This window comes from Chanos chanos, chromosome 2 (genome assembly GCF_902362185.1).
Source record: "Chanos chanos chromosome 2, fChaCha1.1, whole genome shotgun sequence".
Classification (NCBI taxonomy): Eukaryota; Metazoa; Chordata; class Actinopteri; order Gonorynchiformes; family Chanidae; genus Chanos; species Chanos chanos.
The window spans coordinates 50,416,764-50,432,465 of NC_044496.1; the positions used below are offsets into that span (position 1 = coordinate 50,416,764).

General features: G+C 40.4%; 1 protein-coding gene across 1 annotated transcript in view; it reads left to right on the forward strand.

Annotated features, from left to right (window-relative positions):
• The window catches only part of cpxm1b (carboxypeptidase X (M14 family), member 1b), a 38,028-nt gene extending 22,765 nt beyond the window's left edge, over positions 1 to 15,263 (forward strand). Inside the window, exons 2-14 of the mRNA XM_030765500.1 lie at positions 2,649 to 2,787; positions 6,543 to 6,652; positions 7,105 to 7,244; positions 7,444 to 7,528; positions 8,111 to 8,261; positions 8,552 to 8,640; positions 9,505 to 9,628; positions 12,063 to 12,259; positions 12,698 to 12,877; positions 13,558 to 13,852; positions 14,096 to 14,235; positions 14,364 to 14,466; positions 14,956 to 15,263. Of these exons, the coding sequence (XP_030621360.1) occupies positions 2,649 to 2,787; positions 6,543 to 6,652; positions 7,105 to 7,244; positions 7,444 to 7,528; positions 8,111 to 8,261; positions 8,552 to 8,640; positions 9,505 to 9,628; positions 12,063 to 12,259; positions 12,698 to 12,877; positions 13,558 to 13,852; positions 14,096 to 14,235; positions 14,364 to 14,466; positions 14,956 to 15,263 (2,061 nt within the window). The remainder of the gene's footprint in view (positions 1 to 2,648; positions 2,788 to 6,542; positions 6,653 to 7,104; positions 7,245 to 7,443; positions 7,529 to 8,110; positions 8,262 to 8,551; positions 8,641 to 9,504; positions 9,629 to 12,062; positions 12,260 to 12,697; positions 12,878 to 13,557; positions 13,853 to 14,095; positions 14,236 to 14,363; positions 14,467 to 14,955) is intronic.
• The last annotated feature ends 439 nt before the right edge of the window (positions 15,264 to 15,702 follow it).

Below are 15,702 nucleotides of genomic sequence, written 5' to 3' on the forward strand. Positions count from 1 at the left end.
TTGGACGAATGGCAAAGTTTTTTTTACAATGTCATATAAAAACCAGGAGGTCATGTTTTATTTATCTATGAGATCAGATTGTAATTAGCTATTCAATTTATTGTCCTGGATTCAAGAGAACTATTATGCTGAATCAGGCCACTGGGAGCAATAACACAAGATGTTTTCTCCTTGTTTTACTACAGATACACAAAAACCTGCAGATTTCATGGACTGAGTGCTGCCATGATTCGCTTGCTGTATAGCCATAGTCAGTTTTCTTCTGAATTTGAAATTCTGTTCCATTGTACTCAGAATATGAAACAAACAAGCAGAAAACATATTTTAAAAAGTACTGAACTGAATGCAAGATGAGGTTAAGTCTACGTTCCGTCAAACGTTGCTAACAAAGCCTCTTAAGAATACAAGTTTTATAATTACTTATCAGAATATTTTTACACTGTTAGATTCTCTTTGCAGACTTTTTCTTTTGTCTGTCTGTTGACAGTACAAGGTATTGGTAACTGACAGGTTGTGGAAATGATTTCCCAACCATCTCCATATCTCTTTCTCACATTTTGTGAGAAAAACATACATGTAGGTGTGCCAGACTGCATACATTAAAATACAGTACACAGAAAGGCTCATAATACATTTGGAGACATTTCATGCAATTGTGAATATTTTGTTTCTGAATGTTTGAAGTATTTTACTATTAAAAAAAAAACTAATTAATGGGGTCTACTACATTCAAGATGTTCGCATACATTCACTGCATTAAAAGAAGGATTTGAGCAGGAAAAAAAAGACCAAATAAAGTTGAAAACAATTAGCTTTCCACCTGTACACACATTAGGTCTCTCCCTTAGGTCAGAAAATGTCAGGAACTCTATACCAAGAAACAGTGCAACTCATTTGAATATCATGCAAAAACCAAACTATAAGCTACATGGAACTCACCCCTCCGGATTTCGCTTGAATGAACTCTCCCCTATCAAAACATCACTGCATAATGCAAAAACATAAATTTGTAATGTCTCACAGACCATTGTGGTTAAAAATAAATATTAGAAAAGTAGACAGTTCACGTCAGGTTCCTCCTAGAGAAGAAAAGAAATGAAATCCTTTTTTAATAATTTATCAAACCAAAATAAAAAAAACTTGAGATTCATTTAAAGTGTTGTAATTTGTTCACCAGAGCGGAGCATTCCTGAAAGTTTTGAGTGTATCACGTTTAAAATTTATAATTGGCGGTGAGCTGCTGTCTAACTCTGTCATTTGAGTTGGGGGAAATTTAGCAGTGTTTGAACGAGGCGTCTAAGACCGTTTGTGTAATATACAATGAACTGATCTGTGCTTAGGCAAGTTTGGTACCACTTCAGCGTTTTAAAACGTAAGCGTATATTAAATAACGTTGTTGCTTATCGTAATCTATTTCACTGCCTATGGTGCTTGTGTTGTATTGTGTTGTATTCATTTAGATACAATATCTTCAGTTTTCAAATCCTCAAGTTTCACCGGATGTCCAGCAAACATCTTACAGTCTTTACAGCTGTAACGATGTCGTCCACAAGATGAGTCAAAGAGCCGGTCATTGTGCGCCATCTACTGCATAAAGGAATTTACTTCAACGAAATCAAACGTTTCGGGGCTATTCTCAGAATCAATTCATAAAGGAAAACTGCTCCATACAAGCGCACTAATATGTCACACACACATTCAAAATTTCTTGCAGTAGAAAAGGTAATTACCAAACTTTGATTGCCCCTCCAAACTAACAGACTCACTGGATTCACAATATTATATCAAATGACATGATAATTTGACATGAAAAATATGAGTCGGACCTAAAACATTTCAAGATTGAGTAGTTGTTTCCGTTTTACTGGTAACATATATACACTAGAAAATAATAATGCATAACATGTTCTAATGCACTACATTTCCGTCATTGCACGGACAGCCTTCCACGTGAGGTATCTTTGAATGGATCTCACCACCGCTAGATGGAGCACGTCTCCACGTAATGATTAGTACTGCTATTTGTCCATGTGATGCTCAGGTATGCTCAATACCGAGAAGTTATACATTTCTATCTGGTATAAAGAAAAATATTGTGTGATTCTAATATGATCCGCCCGAAGAAGTTACAGTGTGATGCATGGTGCAATTATAATATTAGACTATTTTGATGCGTGTTATTTGCATTACAGCCAAAGGGGGGAAAGGCATACACTCCTGGTTCACAGCTTTGAATTTTTCCACAAGACACACACGGTTTGGGGTTCCCTATACTCCGAGAAATTTGACCACGCAAAAAAAAAAAAATTGCGAAACAGAGTGGCGCTTAGTTTTGGTACTTTACGGGGTTAACATAAGCGGTTTTCTGGAGAATCTAGTTTCTTTTACTGAAGTCAGCTTTTACACTAGTGTCCCAACTATATGACATGGCAGTAATTATGACTTTAACGTTTCTTCCCATTTTTTTGATAACGCCAACTTGCTGGGCTGTCCCAAGCAACGCAACATTGGCATACAATGCAAAATATACACAAAAAACAAATGTAACCTGGAATGGAGTCCTAGACCCAGTATCTACAAGCAATATAACGCGCTCCAATGGCACATTTACTTCTACAAAAATTACTGCTTTCACCATAACTGCAAAGCCCACTGCTGTAACCACAAATGTACCGAAGACGACCACCACTGTTAGTTTTAATACCGAGGACTTAAATGAAAAAATTGATAAAAATGTGGAAAAGAGAATATGGAACAAAAAGGGGGAAGCTGAACCGACGGTGTTGGGTGAGTTTATGTTTTTATTTGTCAAATTTTGCGTTTGATGGTCTATTTTCGTGCATAGTTTTTATAAACAGTGTGTATAGACTCTAACACGTGCATATTTTTCTTCTGTTAAGATTAAAATCTGAACCACTTGAAATTCCATGGATTGCATCAGTTCAAATAAATACTCCCGATTAGTGAGGGCTTTTTTGAATTTAGCGCTGCCACCTAATCCTGGCCTTGTTCTAACACTTTATAAATGTTACGTCTTCCTGTTTAAAGAGCCAAACAGGTCAGCGCGAATTTTTAAATCCGTGCGCTTGTAAGTGACTGATATGTGTTTCATTCAGTCAGGTATCACAGGCAAAAGGATCAAGTACTTCGACTGGAATAACATAATTCTGTGTAATAATTTAAGAATTGGGTCATTCTCCTCAGAATGAATAACGTCAGCAATGAAGCATAGAAATATGTCTTTTATAATTAACTTCTTGGCTAAACCACCAGCCTTTTCAGACTGAGGTTAGCTTCAGACAACTTAGAGAACATTGTCTGCATAATTAATATGGAAGAGTGAGAGGCGTTTCATGGTGCATCAGTTGTATGTGCAAGTGTGTGTCAGAAAGAGAGAAAACACTCCTATTGAAACACATCTGGTGACCTGCTTTTGCAGTCTCATTTACCACACAGCCTGTGCGCTGGACTGTCTGATGTTATCAGTGGGTGATGGAACCCAGATGACGCAGACAGTACCCGGGCCAGAGCAAAGACTTCACTTTGTCTAACGTTACCTGTAAACCCAGAATTTCAATTAGCACAACATTTATCAGTCGTCTTCTTCTATTTCAACTCAATCCATGTGCTGTTTCTGGGTAATGATAAAAACGACGGCCGTTACGCCGTATGATTGGGATCAAGCTGACTGGAAATGGCTGTGCAGTTTTTAGACCATGTCCAGATCTCTCTAATTGCTTCCAAGAGACACAGAAAAAAGATGCCAAATTCTAACTCCAAGGTTTCATATGACTAACGCGACAAAGCACTAAATACAGGGTGATTGTTCAGACTTGTAAACTCTATCCATGCGGAGTATGAAAAAATGTATTGGCCAGGGGTCAGTCTAATCGGGTTATCCATGCGTCGTTACAGTATGGAAAGCTCTTCTGCTCCAGAAAAGCTGATGGCTGAATCGGCAAGTCAACTGTCCCCTTGACCACAGCAGTTTATCAGCGACTCCCCCCCCTCACAACTCAGACCCATGAAAATATTCTCTCCTCACCGACAGGAATTAAATGCCAGACTGAGCTCGTTTTTTTTTTTTAAGAGCTGAACACGCTGAAGGCGCTTGTTTACCATTTATATCTTTATCTCTGCTCATGGGATGGTTTGCCTTTTATAGCCAAGTTACACTGGAGGTCCAAACGGGGTGTTAAGGTAGTAAAGAACGACAAAAAGGGGCTGAAGAAACCCAAAGTCCTGCCCTCGAAGCCCACCACCACTAAAAAAAGCCAACCTAGAGGCACTAGGAAGCCTTCACCAACAGAGAAACCAGTACAGCGTATGTATGGAGAGTATTCATATACAGTGTAAATGAGTTTGCTTTTACAGCAAACTCTGAATGAATGGCCATACTGTATATACGCTTTGTATATGTAAATCTGTAGACCGCAGAAATGTAGAAATCTCATAGCTTTCAGTGTCTCTAATGTTCCTGTCGTATAGTGGCTGGAGATGTGAATGAAACCAGTTTAAACTCAGCTTTTCACACGCACATCCCCAGCCCCTATGTGCTGCCAATTTAGCTCACTGTGCAATAACAATGACAGCTTACTAAGCATTAATTACCACCTGATTCCCAAGGGCTACTTGGTCTATGTGGTACAGACTCAAGCAGAAGATGAAAAAGGTCCTTGTGACTGGATGGCATGAATATTCAGTAGGCTTTTACGCTCACAGACACACAAGTTTTGTTGTTTGCGTTTGCCAGACTTGTAGTGAAATATATTTCTAGTACAATACACTTAATAAAGTTTGGCAACTTTTTCTATGTAAACTTAGGTACTTGTTTTTGGTGCAATCTAATAGTAGATCTGCAAAAAAAAAAAAAAAAAAAAAAAAAAAAAAAGCAGTCATCTAGAGCAACACAAAATTAACACACAGAGACAACCAAGTGTTGGTGTTTCTGCTTGTGGTCTGTGCATAATCAATAGCCCAGTGGACTACAGAATTCCATGGCCATTCTTCTTATAGTTTCTGCAGCTATGCCCCCTTGCAGGTAAGACCATGCTGGTTTTACACTAAATCTTGAGTTTCCTCCAGAAAATCCCAGTCTAAGCAGCTCTCACCACAACCAGGGACCTCTCTCTCTCTGCAGGAGATTTCCTCTGTGGGGCCTGAGACCCTTGGTCTGGAGGGGAGGGGTGGCTTTAGCGGAGGAAGCAGTATGTGTATACAAGAGTGTCTTTTGGGAGGGAGGGGGTGGAAGAGTTTTAAAAGAGGTTCTCTAAGGATTCTGTTAAAAAGTCTGTGCATACTTTTTTTGCTGAGCTGGCAGTTAGTTGTTTTTTCACAATCAAGAGAATACTGAGTGTTGATCCGGAGATTTAAAATTTCACATCCCAAGAGATGTTATATGAGTTTTTTTTTTTTTATCTTGAAATTACAGCTAGCACCTGTTTTGTCAATCGATGACCAGTATATTGCTAGCCTGTACAGAAATTATGAGTTTTCTGAGTGAATGCAATTGTACTGGCTGCTGTTTTGACACAAATAGCATATTATGTATGAACAACATTCCTTAAATGGTTTTCTATTTATGTAAATGATCTGCACATGATTTATATAGTACCCCACCAAGAATTATTTAGTTGCGATAAATGTTTGGCAAATTCTCTGCAGTGCTCTGTAAATTAGCATTCACTAGAGGGAGAGAAGAAGAGAACTCACTAACAAGGTTTGGACTGTGAGTTTAGGGAAGAAGACAGACAGACAATGCACCAAACAGACACTCACTAGCTTTCAAAGGTAAATGGGTACAAAGGTTTTAGAGGACATTTTAAAAGCCCTGGCAGCCAAGCCAGTGTTTAGACAGGCGACGGACCAAGTCAAATGCCTCAAACAATGAACCACCAGCTGCAGAGGCCATAAAAAAAACTTTGGATTGTGGGTCTTCTTTCCTCTCTCCATCTCTACCCTTTTTTTTCCCTTGTCTGTCTCGTTTAGGGATGTACCTCAAAACATCAAACTAATTCTAGCACTTTCTTGTGATACTTTGGTAGATTTCCAGAAGAACCTTTCACATACTCGGTAGTTAAAGCCTTTAGGGAAAAGACATTAACTGTTATGTGTAGTATTGAAAGGATGAGTGTCAGTGTATCATGTGTGAAGCAGCTATCCTCAAAGTCAATGTTCACCACTGTAACACTTACTTTCGATGAAAATGTTCAGCTGAAACGAGAGATCTTAAGAAACTCTGTTTAAGTAGAGTGCATTGTGCAGGAACTCCTGCATTAACATTCTTTCTTCTGTAACGATTTTTTTTTTCTTTCTTTTCTCTTCTGTTCTGTCCTGAGTTATAGAGAAGAAATTCTGTAATTACGATGGAAGACCATCTTCTATCTGATGATTTTCACTATCTACAGTGGAGGTCTGGTTCTTACCTCAATTCTGGAGGCTGTGTTTAGAACGTTTTTCCCCCTCTCTGTCTGTCCTTTGTGTTTAAATTAGGATTGATATAGTATCTGTTTATGACTCGTCCTCTCACTCACCCCTCTCAGAGTGTCCCCCTCTGGGTCTGGAGTCTCTGAGGGTCAAGGATGCACAGTTGCAGGCTTCCTCTTTCAAGCGCAGGGGCCTGGGACCACACAGGGGCCGACTCAACATCCAGGTCAGCCACAACACTCTTTCCAGCCTCTTCAAATCAACTGATTACAATATTACATCTCCTAAAAATTATGCCAATTCAGGAATGCCATGGTTCCTTCACATTAAAAATCAGCCAGTGGGAAAATACGGAAGAAAATGAACAAGTATTAAGACAGTTTTTAGTTGCAAGCTTAGAAAGGTAGACATACATTTCTAAGTCAGTGAATATGAACAATTTCCGTTTTGTCTTCTGGCTGACAAAATACTGCTTTGCCTTTTGGATTTGTTTGGTTTCTTGCTTTTGTAGAACTACACTGTCTTGAGAGTTAAGTGTAATACTCAAAACTTTGTGAGGTTAAAGTTGAGAGGCCCAAAGACAATTTTAAAAAGTTCCAAAATCAAAGGAGCAGTCTGTCCAGCTCTGATGCAAGTACATGTAATAGCGCCAGAGTAACCGTTCATTCGCTCCCGCAGTCTGGAATAGAGGACGGAGATATCTACGATGGTGCCTGGTGTGCCCGGTATGAAGACAAAAAACAGTGGCTGCAGGTGGATGCTATGAGGCTCATACGATTTACAGGTGTCATCCTGCAGGGACGCAGTTCCATCTGGAGGTCAGCACATCAATAATCACACTGACTCATAATCACGACTACCGTCCAGCTTATTTCTGATAATATTATATAAAATCACTATGTGCAGTGTACCACAGAAAAATAATTACTCAGTCTGTAAACCGTAACGTAATAACGAGCAACACTCAGAAGGTAATGAAATGCAATATATAAGTGTTGTGTCATTTTTAAAGCACAGCTGGGACTGGGTCCACACCTATAAGGTGCAGACCAGTAATGACTCCATTTCGTGGAAGCCCTGTATGAACGGGACGAAAGAAGCAGTAAGTCTGTCGCTACTTATTGTCTAACGCTGTAAATTTGCCACAAAACATAAATGTCTAAAATGTTACATATGGGAGTGAATAGTCCTGTTTTCATCTTTGTAGGCCGTGATCAATCAATCAGTCTGAACAAATTTCAGTTTCAAGGACAGAATGAAATTAGACAAAAAAAACTGCACGTTTGGGGGGGGGGGTTTAGTGGTTGTTTTTCTTCTAATGCATTTGGATTAGTCACACATTAGTGTCTTGAGTTTCATGACATCATATTTGCCACAGATTTCCTTTAGTATAGAGTGCAGTTAGCTCTGGCAGGAACTTACAGGCTGTAATAAAGACTGGAGGCAGTTGCTGGCAGCTGAAAGCAGGGTTAAGTGGTTCCACTGCAGAGAAAGTCCTGCCCACTGCTGGCTCATCACTGTTCCGCTGCAGTGTGTCCTCTCTGGGCACAAACTGGCACAAAAAAAAAAAAAACTTTGCCAGCTCCCACTTAGCGTCGCGATGACTTGTGCAAATGGACCGTTAAAGGAAGAGTATGGTTGAGCTTAACTGACTGGTGACAGTAAGAATGTTCACGTGTGACAGATCTTTGAAGGAAACCGGGATTCGGAGACTCCGGTCTTGGCGGTTTTTCCTGAGCCTGCGGTGGCGCGTTACATCCGCATTAACCCACAGACCTGGTATAAGAACGGGACGATATGCCTGAGGGCAGAGGTGCTGGGTTGTACTCTTCCAGGTATGAGCTCCAGTAATGAGTGACCACATATCCATCATCCCAGTCTACAGACACACATCATCACATCATAACTAAAGCAGCGAAGGTAATATTACTTATTACTTAGCTGACATAAATGATATTCATATTACAATGTTTCCAAGAGCATGCAGTCCTAAGAGAGCATAATGGCTTAAGCACAATGCTTTTATTACTCACTGAAATAACTGGAAACGTTTCAAGTAACATTTTAAGTTTATGATGAGAAACCCAAGTCTTGTCCTCAGCTTGTCCACTGCGTTCATTTACAGATCCAAACAAAATATACCCATGGCAGATGGAGCAGGTCATCCAGGACAAACTGGACTTCAGACACCACAACTACAAGGAGATGAGGAAGGTACTTTTTCTAAAGTAGTTTGTATATTAAACCAAGTTTGAACGAGACCTGGCTATGGGTCACATATCCTTCCTGCATATTCATATTCCAGTTCACATGCTCAAGAAGAATAAGAAATAACACGTGTTTTTTTTTTTAAAGCTAGCGGCCGCTCCGTAAAGCATCCCTTCCTACATTTTCTTCTCTGTCCACTTGATTGACAGTGACAGTCTGTGAGATTGCTTGTTCTTGTGGTCTGAGGTTTAGCTGCCTCACCAGAAAACAAATATTGTTCTAGGCCTTTCCTTTTCCCTCACTTCAGTAAACTACTATGAGGCCGCAGTTAGACTGCAGTGAACCTAAGCATTGTTACATAAAAGTGGGTACGTTAACATTTACACAGGTAAACAAAGCCCCCCCACACATACCATATAATCTCCATATGCATGCTACACAGGGGAATATAGAGCGACAATATATCCATTCCAACAGGAATGAATTTTATTATCCTGCCATTACCCACATTACTCTATAACAAGATAAATTATGGCTAAACAGTAATTAAAGATTAAATGTTTAGTTGTGAAAAATGAATACTGGTAAACGCTAGGAGAAACACAAAAGTGCAAAGCACAATTAATACGCCAAGAGAAGAGACTGACGCTTCATTATAGAACACCTTCAGAGTTGTCAATCATTTGAACTTGGGTACTCGGGTTTTCCTGGGGGGTTTTTTTTTCTGGTTTGGCTTTTTAGAAGTTACTTGGGCAAGAAATACTCTCATAAAACGTGTAGTCGCACTCTTAATAAGTTTAGCATTTCAAGATGTTCTGTAAATCCTAGCTATCCTCCTCGTGCAACCTTGTCCTTTCTCTTCTTGTCCAGCTCATGAAATCTGTGAATGAGGCATGCCCCAACATCACCCGTATCTACAGCATTGGAAAGAGCTATGCAGGTCTGAAGCTCTATGTGATGGAGATTTCAGACAACCCAGGCAAGCACGAGCTTGGTAAGCAACAGTTCTGTAAGGAACACCAAACTGCGCCTTTGCCAGAGCATTAGATTGTAATTATCATAAAAATCAACTGCCGTCTGGATAACAGACAGAATAGTCTCCCGCGTATACTAAACATTTGTTTTATAAATGGACTAGCAGCCATCATCGTAAAGAGGATCTAAAGGCAGATTTCATGAATGTTTTAAAAACCAGTGTTCTATTAAATCAAAGCCTCAGTTTGATTTATTGCCCTTTAATGTTGTCAGTGTTGTGGTTTTAGAGAATGAATAAGAGCAGTTGGAGCACGAACTGAGAACCTCAAACTTTCTCATAGCAATGAAACTGGTACTGTATACGGACTTCTACTCTCTGACTACGCATTCGGGTTGGTCCTTTGCATTTACCCTGGATTCTGGAGTATTTGCTTTGGCCTGCGAGCCTGGGGTCTGTCCCCAGTGAGGGGGTCTGCCAGCCCTGGCAGTGGAGAGGTCTACACATGCCAAGATTTATAATGGGAGCTGGAGCCACCGTTGCCAGTCTAGATGAGCAGCCAGTGTGTGGACACTGAGAAAAAGAAGAAGAAGAAAAAAGAAATCATTTCAAGTCGACATTATGAAATAATTGACCATTTCACAGGAGGATCAAAGCCCTGGCTCGCTGAATATGCTTAGCTTGATCTAATTCATTAATTATGCCTTAGACATCATGAAGAAAAGTCACGCTGCAGGACATCAGACACAAGTTAGTTCCTTTGGCATAGCGGCTGTTTTCATCGCTCAGGGCAGTGTCTACAAAGAGAAATCAATACAGTCCTTTTACTCTGGGTATAGAATCTAGTGCCATACAGTCAGAGTAAAATTTTAATGCATATAGCTTACTGGGCACACAGTCTGAAAAGACCATTTTATTTCCACTGCGCACGGTCTCTTAACTTCAGAGTCAACACTCTGTCCCTGCTTGTGACTACATCACGGCTAAGCTATCTTCATCCTCCATCCTCATCACTGCCATATCATTTTTTTTCCCATGATAAACAATGTCAGAGCTGTCTCTGACTGAAAACAGGAACAAAACAATAAAAAAAAAAAATAGACAGTGGAGGGAAAAAAATAAATAAATAAAATAGCAGACACATCCTCGGTATTTACTGGACTGTTTATGTGGAGAAGTTGCTGTCCAAGGACATGTCACTACTGTGGTTTCACGCTCCATGTGAACCAGCCACGGACTCTCAAGACACATGGTTCTCATCAGCGTGCGTCAATTGTGCATCAATTCTGCAGTCAAACCAGAGGTCACAGTTCAGCCATTTTCTGTGCTCAATTCTTTCACTCATGTGCGCAAGGAAATTGCTAACGGTACCGCACTAAGGGCTAAAAAAAAAAAATCCAGATAGCTCTGAGGACTACGTCTGAATGGATCGTGTGTTTGCCATAATGGAAGAGTAACTGGAACCAACTCAGAGCTGTAATCATGAACCAAAAGGAGGCTTTTCTTTGAGTCCACACAGACTCAGTTTATGCTCACCTTTGCTGACGAGAGGAACTAATCTACGAGCTAGATAAATATTTACATAAATAAAACCCCCCCGAAACTTGCACCAAACCGTGCGGTGCACATCGCTGCTGAGTTACGCTTATTTTTCTAAGCTAGTCAGTGTGGCCATTTTGGAAAGTTAGGAGTGGGACTGAGACTTGAGCATACACTTGTCTTGAAAGGGTCCAAGCTTGGAAAAGCCACTCCAAGTAAAGTTATTCTGTTCCATTGTAGCAGTGGATCTGTTCACCATCAATCCCTATTGCAGAGTTCTGAATCATTGCAGGACTGTCGAAAAGAATGAGTGAAATAAAACAGCTTTCAATGACAGATGTATAAAGCAGATGGTTTCTGATGAGCGTGGTGTGTAGCAAGGCACACAAAAATTTTGCAAGCAGTATTTCAGTTAGTCCTGCTTTTCTCCAGTGAGGGGCTAAGGGTTGTGCCTCTTAACTGAAGCCTCTATATTCCCCACTGAGCAGCTTTACAAAGTCGATCGAGACAGGGTGCCAGATTTCTGACCCCTCTGCTAGTGCATACCATCAACAGGAGGTAGGAATTCTCTGTGAGAGGCATTCAAAACAATGCCTTCACAACATTCCACAAATGTATGCGCACAAAGAACAAAGCACAAGAAAGAAGGTTTGACGTCTAAAAATGATAAAGGTGGAATTTTATCCATAACTTAAATTTAAATTATAAACACAATCTAAATTTAAATTTAAATTTAGAGTGTGTTTATAATTGTTCATTTACCATTCAGTTGGCCAGTAATTTTCCTATGATGCCATGCAGTAGTGTTTAATTGAGTAGGGTGTTTTTTGTTGTTGTTGTTGTGTGTGTGTGTGTGTGTGTGTGTGTTCTGGGGTTTTATTGTTAATAGCAATGCCTCTGTTGGCGCCCTCTGCAGGAGAGCCAGAGTTCCGCTATGTAGCGGGCATGCATGGAAATGAGGTGCTTGGAAGAGAGCTGTTACTCAACCTGATGGAGTACATGTGTCAGGAGTACAAAAAAGGAAACCAGCGTGTTGTCCAGCTTGTGAAAGACACACGTATCCACTTACTGCCCTCCATGAACCCAGATGGCTATGAGATGGCTTATAAGAAGGTAACGGATGTAGTGATGCTTATGATTCTTAGGAAAGACTTTATAAAACATGTACACAAGAGTAATGCATTATTCTCATTGTATCTCAACTCTTATGCATAGATAGTGTCATACAGATTAAGTGCAAGTAAAAGACTGTTACATTAATAACATAATGTGCATCAAACTTGATACAAACTCTTAAAAACAAATAAATTATCTTTAAAGTCCAAAGTGTCAAATGTAATATATTGAGAGCAATTCTGCAAAAAAATTTGTGATATCCATTTTAAGACTAAACAAAAGAGGTTTTGGGCTTTTGGGTTTTCATGTCAGCCATTGCTGGGTCAAGCATGTTTCCTTCGCAAAGGCAATGGGCTATTTCCTAAGCCACAAACTGTTAAATGCTCTATGAGAGAGTATTCGTTTGAACTGGGGTGGTTTTCCCTTCGTCCACAGGGATCAGAGCTGTCTGGCTGGGCACTCGGTCGCTACAGCTGGGAGGGGATTGATATGAATCATAACTTTGCCGACCTGAACACTGTGATGTGGGATGCAATCGAACTGGAGACAGATAAATCAAAACTGATTAACCACTACTTCCCCATTCCAGAACAATATACTTCAAAGGATGCTTTTGTAAGTATCCGTGGCTCAACAAATTTTAAAAAAAGAGGACGCGACCGCGTGTTCAACTAACACTAAACCGCCTATGGATGTCACTTTACTTCAGCTAATCAGCGTTTTTGTTAGATACAACGAATATGCTCTCAGTTGTTCATGCATGGACTCAGTGACCCGTTGTGATAAATAACCCCATAAGAGGCATCCATGAGGATTATTTAAGCTGTTCAGTTTTACTGAACTGCTTGAACTGATTTTGCAACTTAGAGACTGTGGCTTGTTTGCCATATTGAACCGATTTTCCACTAGCTCTGTTTGTATAATGTCAGTCTCTGGCAGTCTCTAATTTGTGTTGAAACGTGACGATGAAGATGTAAGCTTATTTCAGTATCTTTGGGGGGGATAAGCTTGTGTTGTGTTAATTTGTTTTGGAAATGAAGTGTCCAGCTTCAAGGTGTTTCTACCAAAATAACACTGCTCTTGTTTAAACTTAGCTTACACACAATAACACTGTTGAACACAACACAGTTCAAACAGTTCACATAACTTCATCTCTAGGGCAAACACCAAGATATCCTCAGAAATAATATTAGGGTCGAATTTCACAGCTTTGACGGAAAGTCCAAAAACAGTCCTGCACCCTATGAAAAGACATCAATTTTAATTAGCTGTTTTCATTTCCACATCACTAAAAGGTGGCCCCTGAGACTAGAGCAGTCATCAGCTGGATGCAGAACATCCCATTTGTGCTGAGTGCCAATTTGCATGGGGGGGAGCTGGTAGTCACCTACCCCTTCGACATGACACGGGACTGGGCCCCGCGCGAACACACCCCCACGCCTGACGACAGTTTCTTCCGATGGCTCGCCACCGTCTATGCAAGCACCAATCATGTCATGTCCAACCCAGACCGCAGACCCTGCCACTATGTGGACTTCCTGCGACACAATAACATCATCAATGGTGCCAGCTGGCACACGGTGCCTGGCAGTGAGTACTAGCTCCGACTACAGAGAACATCTATAACCCAGAGAGAACAGAAGCGCCCTGTCTTTTAAACTGATCGTTCTCTATAAAGTCATCCCACTTTTCCAGTCATATAATAACGACCATTCGGTTAATTAACTCGAACTGAAATATTAATGCAGTTCTGGAGATGAGCTCTACGCGCTGTGACTCAGACCATGTCAGTGGTAGATAGTGACCTCTGCCCACCCTCTGTGTGTTTTATAGGCATGAATGATTTCAGCTATCTTCACACTAACTGTTTTGAGGTGACTGTTGAGCTGTCCTGTGATAAATTTCCCCATGCCAGTGAGCTGCCAGCAGAGTGGGTGAACAATAAAGACTCACTGTTAACCTACATGGAACAGGTATATGTTAAATTAACTTCCTGTAATAGAATCAGACTACCACATATATTTTTTTCCTATAGTCTGACTTGCAGTATATGCATATACTAGATAAAGTTACATTGCTGTGAAAATACAATACACTGCAGGTGCACAGGGGAATCAAAGGAGTGGTGACAGACAAAGAAACAGAGGCTGGCATTCCTGATGCCATTATCAAAGTGGACAGCATCGATCACCACATCAGATCAGGTAAGCTCTTTCTCCTTAAGACTTTAAAACACAAAAGTGAACTGTGTGTAAGCTGTTCATTTTGCAGTATGCAGTCAAGTGATGATGCAGGAGAGTGCTCTAAAGTTTTGGGGGGGGGGGGGGGGGGGGGTTCATTCTGTTTTATTTGTTCTAAAAATTGGTTGCTGTAATGCTGTAACATAATATAAGGCCGCTGTTAGGAGGGTTTACGTCTTGGCTTCATTTCTTCCAATTGTGTCTCGCTAGAAGCACAGTAATGTTGGTATCCTGAAACTCAGCTATTATAGTCAGTAGACTGCCAGATCATAAGGGTTAAAAACTGCTGAACTTCAGTTTGATAGTTGTTTTGTGCCTCTTTTCAGAGAAAAAAAAACTTGCAAATGAAATATAGTATGTGTAAGATGTACTGATCCGAATACCTGTTTCGTCATTATCGAGAACACCTGAATTATAAGAATAACTTTTATCTTTTATGTGTTCCTGGCGTAGCCTCCGATGGAGATTATTGGCGGCTGTTGAATCCGGGTGAATACGAGATCACAGTGACCGCGGAGGGTTATATGCCGGTCACACGCAAGTGCCAGGTGTACTATGAGCCCCATCCCACCATCTGTGACTTCCGTCTCACCAAGACACCCAAACAGAGACTTCGGGAGATTCTGGCTAAAGGCGGCAAGATCCCCAAGGACCTGCAGCTGAGGCTGCGACAACTGCGCACTCGCAAACTACGCGTTACCACCAAGGCCATCAATCAACGCAGAGCGTCTCAACAGAAGATCAGGGCGTCACAAAGATAGAATGACTTTGACCTGTTTCGTGGGCCAAGCACAGCACAAGAATCTGATCAGCTTTAATTACCACTGTGTTCAAAGTTACTTTGAGAAGTAAAAATTAAACATATAGGGGGACTAAATATTAAATACTTTTTTTCGACAAACTACTAGAGATTACAAATTATTTCTGCTCTTTGAAATGTCTGCAGTATAAGCCAGAGATCAACTGGGTGGCTGTTTTTTGATTCTGTGCAAATCTGTGCTAAATTCTAGACAGATTCAGGTTTTTGTTACTACAGTTTCAAATAAAGCCCCTGACTTTTTTTAATATAACACAGACTGTGGTTGCTTTAATACAAACTGCTACTGTGAAATCAACACAGTATGAAACATAATTATGAAAAAGAATTGGGGGCAAATCCTTGGAAACATCTCCTGTTGGTGTTTAAATTCAGGATTTTTT